This window comes from Trichoderma virens (genome assembly GCF_000170995.1).
Source record: "Trichoderma virens Gv29-8 chromosome Unknown TRIVIscaffold_6, whole genome shotgun sequence".
Classification (NCBI taxonomy): domain Eukaryota; kingdom Fungi; phylum Ascomycota; class Sordariomycetes; order Hypocreales; family Hypocreaceae; genus Trichoderma; species Trichoderma virens.
In genome coordinates, this window is record NW_014013743.1 from 506,661 (window position 1) to 526,699 (window position 20,039).

General features: G+C 50.8%; 9 protein-coding genes across 9 annotated transcripts; 5 read left to right on the forward strand and 4 right to left on the reverse strand.

Annotated features, from left to right (window-relative positions):
• Positions 1-368: 368 nt before the first annotated feature.
• Positions 369-1,676, forward strand: TRIVIDRAFT_60860 (uncharacterized protein; the record flags this gene model as incomplete). The annotated part of the gene is made up of 1 exon (XM_014101022.1): positions 369-1,676. The coding sequence occupies one exon, from the start codon at positions 369-371 to the stop codon at positions 1,674-1,676; it is 1,308 nt and encodes a 435-aa protein (XP_013956497.1).
• Positions 1,677-2,337: 661 nt separating this feature from the next.
• On the forward strand, positions 2,338-3,006 carry TRIVIDRAFT_29380 (uncharacterized protein; the record flags this gene model as incomplete). The annotated part of the gene is made up of 1 exon (XM_014101023.1): positions 2,338-3,006. The coding sequence occupies one exon, from the start codon at positions 2,338-2,340 to the stop codon at positions 3,004-3,006; it is 669 nt and encodes a 222-aa protein (XP_013956498.1).
• Positions 3,007-3,272: 266 nt separating this feature from the next.
• On the reverse strand, positions 3,273-5,653 carry TRIVIDRAFT_29086 (glycosyltransferase family 2 protein; the record flags this gene model as incomplete). The annotated part of the gene is made up of 2 exons (XM_014101906.1): positions 3,273-4,020; positions 4,086-5,653. 2 exons carry the CDS (start codon positions 5,651-5,653, stop codon positions 3,273-3,275), a joined length of 2,316 nt encoding a protein of 771 aa, XP_013957381.1.
• A 632-nt stretch (positions 5,654-6,285) lies between these two features.
• On the forward strand, positions 6,286-8,082 carry TRIVIDRAFT_60857 (uncharacterized protein; the record flags this gene model as incomplete). The annotated part of the gene is made up of 1 exon (XM_014101024.1): positions 6,286-8,082. The coding sequence occupies one exon, from the start codon at positions 6,286-6,288 to the stop codon at positions 8,080-8,082; it is 1,797 nt and encodes a 598-aa protein (XP_013956499.1).
• A 643-nt stretch (positions 8,083-8,725) lies between these two features.
• Positions 8,726-9,286, reverse strand: TRIVIDRAFT_119801 (uncharacterized protein; the record flags this gene model as incomplete). Its single annotated transcript, XM_014101025.1, has 1 exon — positions 8,726-9,286. A coding segment is annotated over one exon (561 nt), but the record flags the coding sequence as incomplete, so codon positions are not given.
• A 1,354-nt stretch (positions 9,287-10,640) lies between these two features.
• On the forward strand, positions 10,641-12,536 carry TRIVIDRAFT_149988 (uncharacterized protein; the record flags this gene model as incomplete). The annotated part of the gene is made up of 2 exons (XM_014101026.1): positions 10,641-12,276; positions 12,322-12,536. 2 exons carry the CDS (start codon positions 10,641-10,643, stop codon positions 12,534-12,536), a joined length of 1,851 nt encoding a protein of 616 aa, XP_013956501.1.
• Positions 12,537-13,363: 827 nt separating this feature from the next.
• TRIVIDRAFT_127708 (uncharacterized protein) lies at positions 13,364-14,524 on the forward strand (the record flags this gene model as incomplete). The annotated part of the gene is made up of 2 exons (XM_014101027.1): positions 13,364-13,783; positions 14,015-14,524. Coding segments are annotated over 2 exons (930 nt in total), but the record flags the coding sequence as incomplete, so codon positions are not given.
• A 146-nt stretch (positions 14,525-14,670) lies between these two features.
• On the reverse strand, positions 14,671-17,137 carry TRIVIDRAFT_54248 (uncharacterized protein; the record flags this gene model as incomplete). The annotated part of the gene is made up of 5 exons (XM_014101028.1): positions 14,671-16,228; positions 16,294-16,486; positions 16,536-16,733; positions 16,807-16,993; positions 17,048-17,137. 5 exons carry the CDS (start codon positions 17,135-17,137, stop codon positions 14,671-14,673), a joined length of 2,226 nt encoding a protein of 741 aa, XP_013956503.1.
• A 1,962-nt stretch (positions 17,138-19,099) lies between these two features.
• On the reverse strand, positions 19,100-19,998 carry TRIVIDRAFT_54247 (uncharacterized protein; the record flags this gene model as incomplete). Its single annotated transcript, XM_014101910.1, has 2 exons — positions 19,100-19,656; positions 19,719-19,998. 2 exons carry the CDS (start codon positions 19,996-19,998, stop codon positions 19,100-19,102), a joined length of 837 nt encoding a protein of 278 aa, XP_013957385.1.
• Positions 19,999-20,039: the final 41 nt, after the last annotated feature.

A 20,039-nucleotide genomic window follows, 5' to 3' on the forward strand; every position in this document is an offset into this window, starting at 1 on the left:
TCTTCCATACATATCTAATCAAATTTTACTATTATGTACCTGTAGCCTCTCTTATATACATGTACATGCACACTGCCGAGGCAATCACCAAGCCGCTGTCAAACGGTGAATGACACAAACAGCCTTGTGACGACTGCCTAATGCAGCAATCCGCGAGGCGGCCAATGAAAGCGCCGGGATGGCGAGACAGACCCACAGTGTGAAGACAGTCGGCCCACCCACGCAACTCTCCCAGCAAGGCTGAGCCTCCATCTCGCATTGCATTGCATCCATCTAATCTACTTCATACGCCAGTCCGCCTCCGCGACTCCCGCCTCCACGAGCCCCTGAGCCGAGCCCGAGCCCGAGCCGGCGGCTGCCCGCAAACCATGGCCGACGACCTCGACTCCATCGTCAAGGGCGCCCCAATTGCCGCCGCCGCTGCCGCTGCCACTGCCGCCAGCGATGCCAAACCCGGCGCCGACGCAAGCCCCTTCTTGCCAGTGGCAGGCAAGCCTGGCGATCCGCTGCATCACACGCCCAGCTCGCCGTCCATGATCTACCTCAACCTGTTGATCCTCGAGGCTTCGATGCGCGCCCAGTTCCTCGAGCTGCGCGCCCGGAAACGACACCACACCTTCTTCCTCGCCATCTTGACGCTCTGGGTCGCCTTCTTTGGCTACAAGCTGTACTTTGCGCCGCGCGAGGATGGTCGTGGCGTTGGAGGGTCGATATACTGGGCTGTTGAAGGCGCACAAAAGGTGTGCTTCATGGGTGGCATCATCACCGCCGCGCTTGTCTGGGCAACGGGCATCTGGGATCGCGGCATCCGGTGGCCACGCCGCTGGTTCGCCATCTCCAACCGAGGCCTGCGCGGCTTCAACTGCAAGCTCGTCATCATCAGACAGACGTGGTGGGCTGAGGCGTTGTCGACCATTGGCTTTTTCTTGACATATGGGCTCTTTTCGCATACCGCCAGTTCGTCGTATCGGCTTGTCGAGCCGCAGCTGCTGCGCCAGGTCGAGAAGGAGCTCCAGCTTACAAGCGGTAACCATCCCACGCTGGTTCTACCCCCCGATGATGACGAGCTTGGCGGCCATGAAGAAGATTTGGCGCCTGGGGGAGACTACGTCAAGCTACTACTTTTACCGAAGCCATTTTCACCTACTTTTCGCGAGAACTGGGAGCTTTACCGCACCGAGTATTGGGAGAGAGAGAATGAGCGTCGGCGGTTGCTTCGGCAAAAAGTCAAGGAGCATGACAGGAAAGTCGCAAAGGATCAATACGGTTGGCTGTGGTGGCTCCCCTGGCGCCAGAATCCGCAGCCTCGCATCCGTCGCGAGCCTATGAAGATGCCCCATCACCGTCTAGCGAGCGCAGAACGCAAGCGTAGGAACAGTAGCGTGCGCCGCTCATCGGTGAGCTCCTCGAGAAGCCAAACGCCGTTGATCTTTGACAGCGACGGCCAAACAACACCACGCAAGCAGACTCCTGCTGGAGACAAACGCCGAAAGCCTTCATCCGTTTCAAAGGTGAAGAGGCCTAGCACCGACTCTAGGTCTGTGACACCCGACGTCCCATCACGGCTATCTAGAGAGAGCAGTGTGACGATTGATACGGAGACGGACGGCAGCAGCGGGCGGACGCTACGAAGCGCGAGCAAAAGAGCCAGCCCAGCGCCTTTGTCGGCTGATTGATTGAGTGATTGATTGATTGATGATGTCAAGATTATACGAAGGGCATTACCGAAAATGGGACATGGTGTACGGCTTTTCTTTAAGCGTGATGGAAGCATATACTTACTCCGGATCATGAAATTCCTCAGTCTGTGTAATTACGGTGCAATTGTTTTCTCTTGGATTAGACCCCTCACAATAAAATAAGCGATGGAATTCAGCTTGTTCTCTGTCGAACAATTCCCCCGTAGACAGCTTTTTCTGGATATCTGCTGTCTCTTATGAGTCACTAGAGCGCTATCTTTTGCCCACGAGTTACCGTTTCGGGAAGTACACATCCAAACGGAGACGAACTTTTGACAAGGCTCTATACTCTGACTCACTATGCAGGATAATAAACGGCTATTTCCAGAGATTCTTGGTATCGATTCTCGAACAGGTGGATTCATGAAGATTAGCTGCATTGGTAACAACTGAGAAATTTCCGAAGGATTATGTATAGCTGCTAGCTTCGTACACTAGCCCACATGTACCTCACTTCGTTACCCAAGATTATCAGCATGAGATGCTGTAAATAAGTATCCATAAACTGCATACTACCTCATCTCTTTAATTTTATTCCAGCATTTTACAGACATTCACACCACACCATACTTGTATTATTTGATCAAATCAAATCACCATGTCTCACGAAATCTCTCATCTCAACACCATCATCTCCTCCCCCTCCAACCCCCTCCTCTTCCTCCGCACAATCCAGCCTTCTGACGCCCCAGCCCTTTCATCCATTCTCTCTTCGCCGTCAAATAAATCTGATCCTCATGGCAAGGATATCGACATCCCAACTGCACAACTAAGCATCTCCCGTATGAGGGAATCAGCAAGCCAGCCTACCATCCTCGACGCACAAGGAAATGTCATTAGCGGACCAAGCCGCGTGAACATGATGCTGGTGCTCAAATCAGAAGATGGAAATGGACAGCCTACCGAGACCGTGATTGGTCTGGGGGGCTTCGGAGCGATCAAAGACTGGGAGCGGGGCGGCAAGAAGATTCGGGCTGGCGATGTGGGAGTGATGATGGATCCGGCATACAAGCGCAAAGGCTACGGTGTGGAAGCAATGAAGATGGCGACAAGCTGGGCATTTATGTCGGCTGATGAGGGAGGCCCTCAACTTGATTTGGTTACCATCACGACGCTGGAAGATAATGAGGCGATGCTAAAGCTTTTAAATGAGAAGTTTGGACTGGAAGGGAAGGGGATTTCAAGACCTGCAGAGTTTGACGCAGACAAAAACGAGATGTACTACGAGCTCTCAAAAGAGGATTGGATAGGAATTAACGGCAACTGATATAGATTGCAAAAAAGATACACTGTATAAATGACAAAGAAAGCTTGATTCCTTGAACCACCTCAAGGGTGAGCACCCACCGGGCCCGGCAAACATATTGCAGGACGTGGCATGACTTACAGACGTTGATAGCAATGCTTTCATTCATGGTGTAGTGAAAGCCCCAGAGATCACGCATCAGTCCTGTAAACATCAATTTCCAATATGATCGCAATCAGAAGCCATGGAGAAATCCAGCACCACGATAGATATCTAGCGCTCATTAACTAAGACTCATATATATCCCACTCGTCTGTATGACGTCTCATATAACCTCTTAATACAGTCATAACCCTGTTGAATACACAACCAATCACTTTAACTCCAGTTAACCCAGCGAGCACCCACATAACACCAGCGATATAGTGCATGCCCCTGCTCTTCAAAACCTTTGGCAATTCCTCTGAGTGTAGATTTCTGACATCAACTATTCCCAAGACAAGAAATACCAGCATAGAATTAGTAGTCGACCAGGCAATCACAAGAAGAGCCTCAAACATTCGAGAGGCGTTCTGCGGCCTCTCTGCCTTCTGCAGCGGCGATGGCATCTTCCCAGTAAATAGAAGAGTTCTTTGTCTCATGATATTTAGCTGCTGTTCATAGTGCGCTTCAAGTCCCTCATCGCTTAATGCATCCATTCTGCCTTTCCCATTCTGGGTCTCAACCTTTGGCAGCTCGATAACCGGTTCGCCGTCCGCTACAACGTTCCTTAGGTTGAACGTATAGCAAAATGCAAACACATCGGAAACATTGATGTAGAACGGAATCAGGATTATATAGTGTATAGACGAAGTGATGACAGGCCAGAAATCGGAGACTAGTAGCGAAGCGGTAGCCCAGAGAACGTATGTGATTAGAATCGCAATGCCAAGCGAGGTTGCTGGATCTCCAAATATTTGACTTGCGCTTGAGGAATCGGACTGCTCCATCCATATCGTTTTGTTGAGTATCAGGCAATAACAGATAAACGTATAGCTAAAACATGTAGTTAGTACGTGGTACAACTTTCTAATGTCCATCGAATCTATAAGAAGACTTACGCTGTAATGACAAGCCATATTAATAACAGGATTTTTGGAATTTGTAGATGCATTTTGAATGCTCGATTGATTGAGGATACGAATGCTGCAATCAGAGACACATCGTACAACCATTCCAATACCAATCCTGTTACATATCCACCGGTTTCCCAATATCCAGGGGACCCTATGCTTGTCGTTAATACCTTGAAATATATGAATGCGTTGCCCAAAGCAAACCATGCGAACAACAGCTCGGCAGACTTCAACGCGAGTTGGATCATAAAGGCCACCTTCCGGACTATAGAATGACTTGAGCCGAATATCTCGTGACAGTGTGTAATCGTGTGGAATGTATCTAGAAAGTAGGCATTGACTGGTCTACGACGCATGAAAAGGAGTTCACCGACGGAATCTGTCCCATATTCCCTCGCCATTGCCGAGGGGGCATATCGAATGAGCCATCGAGAGTTTGGTTTGGTGATCAGTGCAAAGAAGACCAACCGCAAGCTGGCCAACTTCTTGCGCGCTGCCGATAATGTGCCGCCAAATATCGTGTCTGGGGGCTCGCTGGCTTCAAAATAGCTGTCCAGAGGACTCTTCCCTGTCTCGTCGTCTTGGAGAGCTTCGTATCTGAAGGCACAGAGCTTGACAGGTGACATTGAAACGAAGCCAAAAGATGCTTCAAATGGCAGGGTAAGACAATTTTGAAGATGCTGCTCAAATTTGCACGCTGATGGAATAATGCTAAACATATCCCAGTAGCTCGTGTCTGGTTTGACTCTGCCAAAGGCTGCTGCACACATGGGTTCAGCGGCCAAAACTTTCCAAAGTTGATGTATGGCAGTGCTTCCAAGTTTCGTATCAGACTGGATAGGCACACACATGACTGGGTCCAGCACGCGAGCAAACCCTCGATACACCCATTTTTCCGAACGTATCATAGTCATGTTACTTTCCTGTAGGCAGAATAGTATCTGTATCGGAAACTTGGATTGCTTCGGGGTGATGTGTACCCTGTTGCCAGAAATATGGAGGCCAACCTGGGTTGTGTGCTCATAAAGGTGAGCCACTACATTTCTACCATTGACTTGGCGCCTTGCTATGCCTTCTTGATAAATACCCATACAGGACAAGAGGGCCTTTGTTTGCGGGTCGATGTTGTATCTTCCGGCGCTGAGAATGCAAACGACGACGTTCTTCCATGATTGGGGTCCCCACTGCTTGCAGAGGTATTGTATGTTGTTGAAGACGCTCATCATTGTCTTGGCAAAAATTATGTCGTCCTCGTTATACATGTAGACATTGATCATGATCTTAATACGGCGCGGAGATGCGAAAAGTGCCTGTCTTAATGTGAACCCTTCATCGATAAACTCATCAGGCCCACAGGTGATGGCCGTGTATCGCGTGTGTGTGAATTCATCATCATCACTCTCGACAGAACTCCTGAGAGAAGGTGGAATGGCACAATCGATGACAAAATTCCCTTTGTTGAGGAAGAATGGTACCTTGGCCAACTGTGATCCGAATCGAGCTCCCGTTCGATGATTGAACTGCCCAGGGGATATTTCATGCTGCTCTAGCATAATTGGCGGAGTTTTATGAATACGATGTTCTGGGCTTTGAATATTACGAACAATGGGTAGCTCGGCATTGATTTCGTCGTCTTGCGGCAGTGCGCCATAGCCTGATTGATGTTGCGCTTCAGCATGGAACATGATGCTGACTTGCACAACGAATGCTGGTAGGACAGACGTCCCGTGGGCTGACGATAGACCAGAGTCGGATATGTGATGATTGTAAAATTTGTTATAGTCTTTTCATTTCTGCCTACAAGATTTTCCCTTTTGGAGGACTGTAATATTGAATGGGGGCGGGGATGCGGCTGAACGGGAGGGGCATTATCACGATGCAGTAGCGGTGGAATAGTTCGTTCAGCTGATGCAAAGACCAGTGATATTTAGCCACATGCGCGCTCAATCCTGATTCGCGACAGCGGCTGTATCATGCATCGGTAGTGGTGTTTAGTGGTGTTTAGTGGACGATCTATCGATTTCAAGAGGTTGAAACACCCTCGACGCAAAATCTTCTGTCTAAATACATGTAGTTGTCTATACATATTCCTGTTGTGTATGCCCCTGTAGTTCGGAGAGTCTGCAAGAGGGATTGAAGCCTACGCTGGAATTGGCCAGCATTGGCGACCAGACATATTAACAACATGCCTCTACCATATCAATACAGCAAATTATCTCCAGCGGCAAGTACTCGCATCTTGGAGCTTCAGCCGTCTTACGAGCAGGAGGGCCTGCTACAGTGTAACCTGCGTGAGATCAATATAGAGTCCGATCCATTCTACGAGGCCCTGTCATATACCTGGGGCAAACCAGAGTTCACAGAGCCACTCATTCTCGATGGCGACTTCGTAATACACATCACTCCAAATCTTCGCGATGCTCTGCTGCGGTTTCGCTCTAAACTCAGCGTGCGGCGGCTTTGGGTCGATGCCATCTGCATTAACCAGCAAGATGACGACGACAAAACGAAACAGATTCCCCTCATGACTGAGATATATAAACGTTGCTCGGGAGTCTTAGTTTGGCTGGGTAATGACTCTCACGGGCCATCATCGATGGAGTCTGTTAATGCATATTCTCGACAAATCGACCATCAAGATGACGAGAGGGTTATCCAAGATGACCTAGAGTCCCTCGTTCGCTTGCCCTGGTTTGGTCGACGCTGGATCGTGCAGGAAGTCGTTCTCAACCCAAACGTGACTCTTTTCTGCGGCGAATCCCAGATCCCGTGGCTTCGTCTCCTCCAGGTCGTCCGAAATAGCCAAAACATAAGCGGGTTATTGTCGGTGGTGAAGACGATGGAGTCGATTTGGATCTACCACTGCCTCGGAATTGAAGCCAGTTCACAGGCTCCTCTCCGATTGCTAGATCTCCTCTCCGTTTTGTCAGAGTTGGGATGCGTGGACGCTCGCGATCGTATATACGCACTCGCTGGTCTTGCTTCCGACACTTTCCTCACTCAGCCCGGTGAGGTCAGTCGGGATCCGAGAGAAATTAAAATCGTCGTGAGCTATAACCATCCAGCTGAAAATTTATACGTGGATCTCATCACCATGAACTTTCGCTGTTTCGACTACCGAGATCTACTCAAACACACCGACCTCAGATCAGATGGATCACACCTAGGTGGATTGTGCTCTTGGATTCCTGACTGGAGGTTGCCGGTTGTTAGACAGACGCTCTCAGGGGGGTGGAATCTCGAAGGGTCACCCAAAGTCTCTCTTGATGCCGAGTCCAGCGCTTTGCAAATCCATTTCCGACAGAAGCAAAACGATTCGGGATACATGCTACTGGGATCCATCGAAAAAACGTCAAGTGCTTTTCCCCTTAATGCCTCCCAGAATGCCATCATGGATTGGATTAAAGAAGTTTGGGGCCTCGTAATTAGCTGGGCTACAATGGCAAGACGGGAGCTCTTAATACACCAGCTCGGGATGATCTTCTTCCAAGACCATATGAAAGACGAGTGGTCCAAGGCAATTGCAAATTATGACTGGCAAATGTACTACTTCAAAGGCTATGCAGAATTCACGAAAATGATACTGGAAGAGTTGGAGTATTCTCAGGATGAGGGGCTGTTTACGTTGCTTAAGCGTACCATGGAAGGCCGCCAACTTTTCTTATTGTCGCCTAAGCCTGGGCGACCAGCATCAAGCGGCGATGAGTCCGTAACCATCAGCACTTTTGCTCTACCTGCAATTGGAATAGGCCCTTCACACGCGCGTCCTGGAGACCTTGTCTGCACCAGAGAAGTCACTACAAAGACGTGGGCAGATCTCCCGCATGACTGTACTGGCGACTCTACTTTCTTGCTTCGCGAGACGGAGGTAGGGCAGGACAAGTTTCTCTACATAGGAGAGGCCAGGGTCAACCGGCGCCATACAAGTGATGGGACCCATTGGAAAACGGGATACAGGCTGCATTCCATCACTTTATGTTAGCCACGCTGAAGCTGTCATGTTATTTGGAACGGTCACGAGCCGGTGGAACACGAATCGATGAGGTAAGATGTCTAATTAATATGTTTATCTATGAATCTTGAACACAATGAGATATGACGATCAATTAAACTTCTTACGCCGATGTCCGTCGGAGAAAACAGGCCAAAATCCTCGCCATCTAGGTACCATAAGTTGCGCCCAGCCTCCACGCCACGCCGGCCAAGTAACGAATCAAAAGAGAGTTCGTGGTCGCCATTTGTGCATCTCCTTGCCAGCCCCGTGAGCTGTTCCAAACCTCTCTTCCTATAGCAATAGCCGCAGCATAATTTCAGCAAAATAGTAGCGATGATGATTCGAACCGTATAAGAGCCGCTGGTATATGATATAAACCGTGTCATTCATCTTTGAAAGATGGAGCTGTAAATGACGAAGACAATCTTGACGAGAGGGAAATCGAATGCAGCGACTGCACGGTGTGCCGCACCGAATTAATTAGCATTAGACATTACTTGCCACTGGGCGAAGTGCCCATGGTATCTCCACCAGGAAATGGAAGAGTGAGTTGCTTCGACAAGGCTGGGTGAGGGCCCGATTGGCTCAAAGCTCTAGATCTTTGGCTTGCTTGCTGACCAATTCGAGACGTGTAGTTGGCCGGCAGATTTGCAGACACCGTTGCTTTGGCATCTTGATATAAGTCGAAGCACTCCGCAAGGATCTGGTCAGTAGCTTGGTCCGCTGGAGCAATGCCGGAGTCGAGGATTTCCTTGATGTGGTCCTCCAGCGCTTCGAACTCGGATTTGTCGAATCGGTAGCGATCAGGCAGACCACTGTTCTGCAAGAAGGCGAGGAGCCCGGCGATGACGGTGTTTGCAGCCCCCAAAACCGTGATTGGAGTACCTTGTTCAAAGGACATGGAGCCAAGTGCAGTCAGCGTCGCCCCAATGAAGAGCTGCAACAGCATCAAGATCCACCTGATGCCACTAGACGCATGGTAGAGATAGAAGAACTTGGTACGCTGAGTTACAGTGTCCTTGTACAAGCCCCGAGGCATGCCCTTTGGAGGCCAGATCCAACTGGTTGGATGAATTGGCGCCTGCTGTTCCCGATCCCGGATGCCACCAATCCCGTGAGCAATAATTCCCCATTCGGTAGGCGTAAGGAACCTGTGACGAGGCGTCTGGTGGTGATGCGGATCTTCAGGAGACTTGTGAGGCTTTGGGCCCGAAGGAATAGTAGTAGGACCACTGGGAGCCGGAGCTGGAGGCTTGGGAGGATCTGCGTGGGAACCGCCAGCAGGCACAGAAGGATTATTGGTCCCAACTGAAAGAGGAGGAAGCGTTGGAGCTTCGGTGCTGGGATTTCCTTTCACTGGCTTGGACATGATGGGCGGTTGGAGCTGCTGACAAGAAGAAATAGGGGCAGGATTCCGGAGCTGTTGACTGCTGGGTTGGATATTGGGCTACGGGCAATACCAGCGTCTCCGTATCTGATGAGGATATGAAGGGTGGAAAGGTGATGGAGATGAAGGGCCATGGCTCCAAAGAGAGTGATGGAAGTAAGTTCGATGCCATCGGCTAATTCTTCGTCTGTATCAGCGGAAAGAAGGAGCCAGAGAGCGTCTTCTTGTTTGACGTTCGCAACAGCTCTTACTCGCCATTGAATGGTAGCAAGCAGTGCCTGCATGAGAGGATATGTTGGCACGTGGCGAAACGAGAATACGCGAAGACATGGCAGCAATTTTTCCTTGAGGCGACCGGGTGCGATCGCGCAACAAGAGAAGCTGTGGGTGAGGATATCTCAACATGGATGGAAAGACGGACCGCTTCCAGTCTCGACTGACGACTTCAAGAGTGAGCATCATATGCGTAGGTAGCAAATGAAGCATACAGTAGTGGCAATTCAATTGGACGAGATATTCGGTGCCATTATAGCACAGAATTCATACGAATGCCACATGCAAATGAACTAGATCTCGTGAGGTCAATCTCATCATTGTTAATGCGAAGCGTAGATACCTACCTATCCATCCAACGGCTAAGCCCCAACTCCAACAGTGCGGCCAGACGAACGAACGTTTAGGCTGTAGAAGTTCATAAAATGAAAATGCACCATCTATTAGAGGTAGAGTAAACATAGAAATGGTAAGAATTGCATGATAACATAGATGGAATAATAAGGCACATGCAGCTTGGTAGAATTGCATTTATACAGCATTATTGAAATGGCACTGTCAAAATACCAGTGACATTGACATGCACAGTGGGGCTGGCAGGTTTCACCGCCTTGGAGCAAGCGGCAGAATATCAAAAAAATTGTGGGTTTCAGAGCTTGCCGACTGGAAGCTTTTCTCAGTCATCCGAATTGCAAACAGTTTGTTGCCCAAAGGTGCAGTTGGATATTGCATGTTTCACTGTGCTTCTAGGCTGAAGCACCTGCTGCGTCTTCCAGGAGCATTGCGGCCTGCCAGTTCCTGCGGTAGCATTGCCACCAAAGTCAAAATCAACACACTCGCGACCCGGCGCATCGTTGGCAGATCTTACTTTTCTTCAATTGCGCCAATGGCAGGCACCGTCGAAGTTGAAACCGTGGAGAAGGATGGGAAGCAGTTTCGCGTGGTAAAGGAAGGCAAGGCGACCATCTTGGTGCCTCAGGGTGCCAAGATTGGAGAGGACCGAGGAGAGGTGCAGCAAGTGTTTTACAATCCCATCCAGCAGTACAACCGAGATCTGTCTGTTCTTGCCATCAAAACGTACGGGGAGGACATCCTGGCGAAAAGAAAAGAGAAGATTCTGGCAAAGTCGAATAAGCAAAGCAAAAAGCGAAAGCGAGACGAGAAAGACGATGGCAACCCTTCAGTCGAGACAGAACCGACGGCGAGCTTGGCTTCAGACCAGACTACTGGGGCTTTAGACGAGCAGAAGGCTCACAAACAGACATTCAGAATACTAGACGCCTTGTCAGCATCTGGGCTGCGAGCGCTGCGATATGGCCACGAGCTTCCTTTTGTCACCTCCATAAACGCAAACGACCTCTCCAAATCCGCGGCCGAGTCTATCAAGCTCAATGTGAATCACAACGGCCTCGATGAAATAATCTCAGTAACGAATGAGGATGCTCTTGCACACATGTACCGCGCAATCGCGGATGACCTCTCCAAGAGAGATCGCCACGGCAATCCAACCAAGTCTCACAAATTCGACGTAATCGACCTAGATCCGTACGGTACCGCAGCACCCTTTTTCGATGCCGCATTACAATCCGTTAGAGATGACGGAGGCCTGCTTTGCATCACCTGCACAGATAGTGCTGTGTGGGCGGGCCATAGCTACTGCGAAAAGACATTTGCCCTGTACGGTGGTACTCCTATCAAAGGGATGCATTCTCACGAGGCGGGATTACGGCTGATTCTGAATGCCGTTGCGACTTCTGGCGCCCGATATGGCCTGGCCATCGAACCTTTGCTCTCTCTTTCCATTGATTTTTACACAAAGGTTTTCATCAAGGTTACCAGATCACCGCAGGCTGTGAAGTTCTTGGGATCCAAAACTATGGTGGTATACAGCTGCGACCACGGATGTTCCGCCTTTGAGACTCAATACCTGCTGAGAAGCAAGCCAACCCCCAATAAGAAGGGCAGCGGGTCGTTTTATAAACACGGCATGGCGGCAGGACCGACTGCGGATAGACATTGCCAGCATTGTGGCCATGTGATGCATGTCAACGGCCCAATGTACGGAGGTCACATCCACTCGGCAGACTTCATCCAAAAGCTGCTTGATCAAATTCCCAACGCCTCGCCAGAAGTATATGGCACTCTCCCGAGATTAGAAGGCATGCTACGAACGGCCTTGGAAGAGATCATTCCGGGACCTGAAGTCGATCCCACGGTGGACCCCAAGGATGCTCAGCATGCGGAGATTGACCATTGCCCCTTCTTTGTCATTCCCTCCAAGCTGGCGACTGTAGTCTCATGCGCTGCCCCGAGCGATGACATGTTCCGCGGCGCTTTGATACATCTCGGCTATCAAGTTGGGCGAAGCCACTGTCGACCAGGCAGCGTCAAGACGGATGCCCCTTGGTCTACCATTTGGTGGATTATCACGGAATGGATCCGTCAAAAATCTCCCATTAAAGCGTCAAAATTTACACCGTTGATGCCCGGCTGGAAGATTCTACATTCTGCTGGGCTAGTCGGTCGAGAAGATGGAGCCCCCGAGGAGCCTGACAGCAAAATGGAAGATGTCCAGGCTGAGGAAAAGCCTCAAGAGGGAGAGGCGGCGGAGAAATCCGATGAGCAAGTTTCAAGTCCGAGCGAATTGGAGCTGAGGAAAACCCTGGTATTCAACGAAGATCTTGCACGACTTGGTCGCCTGCGGGATGCCCAGAAACTCGTGCGATACCAGATGAACCCTCGGCCAGACTGGGGACCATTGTCCAAAGCCAAAGCTCAGTGAGAAAAACGAGTTGACGAGGGACGCCTGCAATCGGCCATTAAGTAATTTCAGGGCTTTGCCCACTTCATAAAATACAAAAGGGAAGAAAAAAAAGATATATTCGAGAGTGTCGACCTGTTAACAGTCTGGATGAACTGAGCCCACTTACATGCCGTGAAGGATGCGCTTATGTACAAGTATGTCGAGTGTGTGAAACTCCCTACCTATGAGGCATCCTTTAACAAACCCCCACCAAAGGAAGAGCGGCGAATCACGCAGAACCAACGCCGGATCGCGTGCGACTAAGAGGTGACGCAAAATTGGTGCGCCAAAGCTCCATGCCATAGGAATGTTACATACATATACTGGCGCCCACTGTGTCCAACTAGAGCCCTCTGGGTTTGCATCTTCCACGCCACGTCTCGTATTATTGTTTGTATATTTGTATTACTGTCAAATCTCACCTGCGTTGGTATTTGTATAAACGAAGCCGCTCATTTATTTATCACATCTGTCCTGCTTCAACATTTTTAATGGGCTCCACGAAGCCCCAAGCGGGGCTGACAAACGTTGCTGGCGTCTCGGTCTCTGACGGCGTCATCTCCTGGAATGACAGCAATAATGGCAGGGGTGAAGCAAAGTATCAGAATCTGCTGTTTGTTCTCGATCTCGCGCAATCGCCCAGCCGTAAGACCGGCTATATAACATTTCTTCTGGTTGAGGACCCGGATTGCCTAGAAGAACGCTTCCGATTACTCCTCCTGTCGGCGGACACTATCCCCGATGAACTCCGGGACCATCGCATTAGCGGCCTGCCTTCTTATCTGCGGCCCGTGAAAGGGAAGCACGAAGTTGATGTCGTCGTATCTACAAAATCGGGCGTCGGCCTTTCTTTACAGTTCTGGCAGAGCGTATTGCAGCCTCTTTGGAATGTGGTTGAGGAGCACTCATCTGAGGCAGATGGATGGGAGTTGCCAAACGTTCTTATCACGCAAGATGCGCAAAGTGTCCGACGATTCGCCCGAAAGGTTGGTGGTTCTGAGGGCAAATCAGATGGCGAACCCACTCAATCAAGGACTATTGTCCTTTTAAGCGGAGATGGCGGTATTGTCGACCTCATTAATGGCAGCTCTCACGATGAATTTTTAGAACAGCGACATTTACTCTTGGCTCTCCTCCCACTGGGCACAGGAAACGCCCTCTTTCACACACTACACAAGCCCCTTTGGGCATCCAAGGATGGCAAAACTGAAGATGCCTCTCCTCTGGTACTGGGACTGAGGACACTATTCAACGGCGTTTCCGCAAACTTGCCACTATTCCGAGCATCGTTCTCCTCAGGATCTCGCATCGTGAAATTTACAACTACCACTGAAGATGCCTCAGGAGGCGACACTGGCAGTAATGAATTACATCTGGCGAAGGAAGAAACTCGAGTGTCACAACTTTATGGCGCCGTGGTGGCTAGTTACGGCTTTCATTCTAGCATAGTCTACGAGAGCGATACGCCCGAGTACCGCGTCCACGGCGATAAGCGCTTCGGCATGGTCGCCCAAGAGCTCCTCCGCGAATCACATCCTTACAGCGCCAGGGTAGATGTTCGCCATCCTTCTTCATCGCACTGGGAGACTATTCCCGGAGACAAGCACGCTTATGTGCTCATGACGCCGCTCTCCAACCTCGAGCGCACATTCACAATCTCTCCCGCGAGTAAGCCTCTGGATGGGAAGCTCCGTTTAGTGCATTTCGGAACTATTGGGGGCGAGAGGACGTTGGATGTGATGATGAAGGCGTACGATGAGGGAAAGCATATTGGCACAAAGTGGGATGATGGGCATGAGGTGCGATATGAAGAGGTGGATGAAGTGAAGGTCACGGTTTTGGAAGATGATGAGCGGTGGCGGAAGGTGTGCATTGACGGAACCATTGTTGACATCCCCAAGGGAGGGGAGTTGTCTGTACGAAAAGAAGAGAAGAGTGGGTTTCAGGTTTTGGTTGATTCACGAGTGCTGCCGAGCAGCTGAGCGGAAAGAGCTTGGATACGATAGATTTCAAAAGCGCGCCAGTTGTATTAAGCTTGGATATTTCTTCAATATATCCCACCCTCTCACTTATTCGGCAGCGCAAGCCTTGAGACAGACAACCAAAGAACCCATCATAGACCTTCCATCATTTTCTTCGCCCTCTTCTCTATGACGCGTGAGAACTCGTCGACGCCATCTTTCAGCTCTGTTATGGCCCCTCCTTTAAGTCGATAGACGATTCTCCTCCGCTTCATTTCTTCCTCTTCTTCTTCATCGGCATCCTCGTCTTCGTCGTCTCCCGCGTCGTCGACCTGGCCCTCTATCGCCCCGCGCATGAACCATCTGTCGTGGCTCACCAGCACAACAGCGCCCTCCCATTCATTCAAGGCTTCTCGCAACGCAGTCACCGTTTCGTAGTCGAGATGAGTGGTGACTTCGTCGAGGACGAGGCACTGCGGGTGTTTCCAGAATAACCGCGCCAGTTGGCATCGCACCAGCTGACCACCGGACAGCTTGGAAATGGGAACATCTGATGCCAGGCGGCCGGGGAGACCGAGCGTGCCCAGCAAGCCGCGTATCTCGCCCTCGTTGAGGGCACCGTCGACCTCCTTGGTCAAGAGAGCAAGTGAAGTTAGTCCATGCTCAGCGCGACCGATAGCCTTTAGCTCTTCGACGGCATGCTGAGAGTAGTAACCCATTCTAAGACGGGGGTGTGTGGTGAGAGTGCCGGATGTTGGCGAAGACTCCTCGACAAGGAGCTTGATTAGGGTGGATTTACCCGCTCCGTTGAGGCCCAGGATACCAATACGATCACCCATACCTACTGTGAGGGTGACGTCCTGAAGAATCATTGGTGATCTTGGTGCGTATCGGTACGATGCCTTGTCCAACGAAATGAGCGATCCAGGGAATCTCAGCTCCGGGGGCTCAGGCAATGAGATAATGACAGGCCGCTGCTCAGGCGGGATCTCAATCCCCTCTCGACTGGTAAGAAAGAACCCTACGAGATCCCTGTTCAGCTTAAACCTTGTGCCCTTGGCACTGACTTGCATTCCCCAGCGGTCGTCCAGCTTTTTCTGCCGAGACTTTGCCTGGCGGATCTTGTTCTGGTCGTCGTTGGCCTTGCCGGCCTTGAGGTTCTGGGCGATTGTCTTCTCTATGTGGGCTTTCTGCTTGTCTTGGGCTTCCTTCATCTTAATAAGCCATTGTCTTCGCTCGGATTGCGAACGTTCGTAGGTTTGAATGTCGCCGTGGAAATAGGTGAGCTGCTTGTCCTTCAAGATGAGAAGATCCGTACAGAGCGAGATGAAATCACGATCGTGGGAAACGAGGATCAGTGTGGGAGGCTTCTCCTTGTCTGCCAACGCCTGCAAGTAGCGCTGCAGCCAGACGATTCCCAGTAGATCCAAGAAGTTGGTGGGCTCGTCCAGAATCAAGATATCGGCATCCTGTAGCAGAGCCGATGCAAGGGAAGCTCGCATATGCCAGCCTCCAGAAAGACTGGACAGAGGTTTCCCCATGTAAGCCTCGGTGAAGCCAAGACCGGTGAGAATGTTTCGTGCTTGGACTTCGATCTGGGCTAGCCTTGAAGGCTCGATCTGAATCTGCAAATCCGCCAGCATGTCGGCCGCCTCTTGAGTTTCTGCTTGAAGAGCCTCGGCGGAGATTTCGTCATCGGCCTGGTCGAGCCTATATGCCGCGTGTTGTCAGTAACAGAAAGTAGATAGCTTGAACTTAACACTCCGTCAACTTACAAGGCTTGCGAGTCCGCAACGACCTTCTCAAAGGCCACGAGGGCTTTCCTCGCCTGCAGTCCTCGAGCACCACTTCGGAGTCTGGCTTCTTTGTCTACAAGAAATAAGCGCTTCTGAAGCTTCTCGTGCTTCAGGCCTCGCAAGGCCCGAATGGGAGCGTATGGATCCGAAGCATCAACACCCTCCGAGAGAACTAGTAGTTGTCAATAACAATATCTTACACATAACGAGACATGGTGTACCTTTTATTTCTTGCTCAACCACGCTTCGAGCAGTAGCACGCTCAATGACCTCCTGCAGAACAGTTCCCTGGCCGCCCTTCTCCGTTCTCGTCTTATCGTCCTCATCGGAGTCTGTGAGCTTCGTCTGCTGCAAAAGGGCAATCCTGGAGCCCTCCGGGATCCCGGGAATGAGCTTCTGAGCAATAGCCTTGAGCAACGCTACAAGCGATTCGAGTTTGTCCCTTGGTCAGTCACGTCGCAACATCTCGTGCTAAAGCATGTGAATCCTCACTCGACTTCCCCGTGCCATTGCGGCCAACCAAGGCATAGCGCTGGCCTTCTTTCAATCGTAGCTTGGCATTGGACAAGATCTCCAGGCCATCTGACTTTCCTTTGCCTTTGGACTTGCCGGCACCTTTTTCGGGCTTGTCTGCTTTCTCGCCAGAGGTGACGACGATGGTGAGGCCGTCGATGTCGAGCTATAGTCTTCGATTAACAGGTATTCCAGGATCAACGATGCCAAGATGACGAACTTCGCGGTAACTGGTGCTGTCGATGCTGAAGCGAGTCTGCTTGGCCGTGCAGAGGATCGTGGCCACCGACTCGGCTGCCATGGATGTCATTTTGCCGAAATGCAATGAATGATGAAGTTTTGCTTGAGCTCCGTGTAAAGACGTGGGGGTTCCTGCTGCAACAACGTATCGCGAGTGCAGCACAACTAGACTAAGCCGATACGATTGATGAAGCGAATCTTTATAAAGCTCAAGAACAGGGGTCCGGCAGTTTTATGGCCAAGCATCATCTCTCTTGCGAAAAGCCATTCAAAACGATGAAACCGAGGAGGGCAAAAAGAATTCCGCGGCAAGTGCAGCATGGGGCCGCCACTGCAGTGGCCCAGGAAATGATGTCGCCAGATCCGGGCTTGGCTCTCATAGTGAGGGCCGGTCCGTGGCCCCAGCCGGAAAAATCTACAGACAATCTGCCCCCAAAAGCGAATCGCGCAAGCAGATGCAAGACAGTGCGCTGCGTCGGCCAGTGACTCATTGGCCGGAAACACAAAGTCTAGCGCCGTGTACGAGGCCAATTGCAGCGGTGCTGCGATCTTTATATACCAGCGTCTTAATATGAATGACTCTTCAAATGACTCCCACCGTGATGATGTCCAAGACTTGCACCACATTTCCCTCAGGAGGGGGTAAGTAGTCCGACGGTGGTGTTCATAGAGCGATTTCAACGGCATCCGCCCCTCTTCTGCATGGGGCTTTGGACCTTGGACTCTTTTATCCCGTCGACTTGCGCATACTGTGCCCCCTTCTCGTGGCCCAGTGGAAAGAACGATTCAACCCAGCCGATGACGATGACGATGACGCCTGCTCTCCTTCTCTCCTTCTACTTTCCACGCTCTCATGAGCTTGTACCTAGAGGTAGTAGAGACTTCTGGACAGCCTCAATCGCACCTTAAATGAGGACCATCGACTAGCCCTCCTTGTACCCAGTACGAACCTAAGCAAACAGCCGTCCCCATCACGCAGCATCACCTTAAAGTCGCGACGACACCAAGCAGGACACATCCCTCCGCATCACTCCAAATCCAAACTCCACACTCCAATTCGCACAAAGAACCGTGCTTTTACGCGACAATTGACAAATCAGATTTTGCACAATGCAGGGAGGAATGGCTGAGCACAAACAGTACTCGTATAGGCGAAAACCTAAAAAGAAAAATGCGGAGGTGGCAGTGAACCGCATCTCCCATCACAATTCGAATCTGCAGAGCTCCCGTGCCGTTAGCCCCCCTTGCCGTCTCGCTTGCCCCCTATTTTTTTCCCCACGATCTTCAAAGTCACTCCCGTATCTGCAGCCACAGCCACATCTGCATCTGTGCGTACGATTCGCATGGATGTACCTGTAGATGATGGAAATGATGATATCATAGCTAGAGCATCCGTGCCGACACTGTCTCAGTCATTGAGATTTGTGTGATGCGTGAGAACCGAAGCAGGCAGGTTCTTGATGCGATTACTTGCTAGAATGGAACTCTGAGGATGATTCGAAACACCGAGAAAAAGTAGAAGAGAACAAAAGGAATCTTCTCGTCAAGAGATGAATACTAATACTAAGTACTAATAAATATAAGGCCAAGGTATGTTACTCCGTAGTACGGAGTAGTTGTAGATACATGTTGTATGGGTATGATTTCAAGCAACTGTCACCATCTTTCACAGTCAAATGTCTTTTTTTTTAATCTTTCAATTGATCTTCTGTCCGCCAGAACATATTAACCTCCTAAATACCAAAATCTCTGTTGCAACTCCAAGAAAAGTGAAAATGGAGATTGCAACAACTATCGAAGGGGAATCATCGCACTATTTTTTAATAAAGAAATTAGAAACCACAAGATGCATTAAATCAAAAGCCCAGAGAAGATGCCCCTGAAAAAAAAAAATCACAGTCTTCCCCTCCAAAGACACCGCCCCATATATCGCTATTCGTAGACTCGTAACCTCGTGGCTGCGCTGAGCAGTGAACTCTTTTGTCCCTTGGCTACCCGACGTAGAAACCACGTCTCTACTCCGTCACGAAATTTACAAAAGGGCGATGACACCAGCGGCGAGGAGCAGCAGGGCGCTGACGCTGCTGGTGGCAGCACCGCTGATGGTGGAAGGCTGAGGAGGCTGAGGGGCGCCAGTGGAGATAGACGCGACAGGGGGAAGAGGAGTCTTGGAGGTGGGCACAGCGGTGGCGGTGTTGTTAAAACCGGTGTAGGCGCTGGTGAATCCCGCACTGGTGGTGCAAGGAACAGTGGTGGTCTCCTCGTCAACCTTGGTCACAGTAGTCTGGTGAGCCTTGGTAGAGGTGGGAGCCTTGGTGGTCGTGGGAGCAGCGGTGGTGCTGGTGGCAGCCTCGGTAGTGCTGGTGGTGGGAGCAGCAGAGGTGGTGACAAGAGTCGTGCTGGTGGTTGAAGTGCTGGTGCTCGTGCTGGTGCTGGTGCTGGAGGTGCTGGTCGAAGTAGGAGTAGCAGACTCGAGGCCGCCGACAACACTATAAGCAGCGGCGCAAGCAGCGAGATCCATGTTATCCGGGCAGCACCAGGTCTTGAGAGCGTGGTCGTGAGTGCAGTAGTAGCCATCGTCGCAAGAGTCTATAGCGCTCGTTAGCCATCACATCACATTACACGCATCATTCATTGGCATTTCCACATACTGCCAGAGCCGTCCATGCAGCAGTTCTGCTTGGCAGAGGGGTTGTAGCAGTGAGTCTCCTTGCCGCTGGAAGGGCACTCGGTGTACGCGGAACCGCAGGCTTCGGCGCAGGTGTTGCCGTCGCTGCACTGAGACAGCTCAGGCTGGTATCCATAGGTGCTGCGGCGCGCAAGGCTCTGTCCAAGGACGGGCATCATGGCCAGGCGGTAAGGCTTGGGCTCGGCGCTGACGCTGGCGGCGCAGGCCAGAAGGGCAACAGAGGTGGCAGTTCGGAAGAGCATCTTGACGTTGGAAGGACAGTGGTGGCGATGGTTTCGCGTTG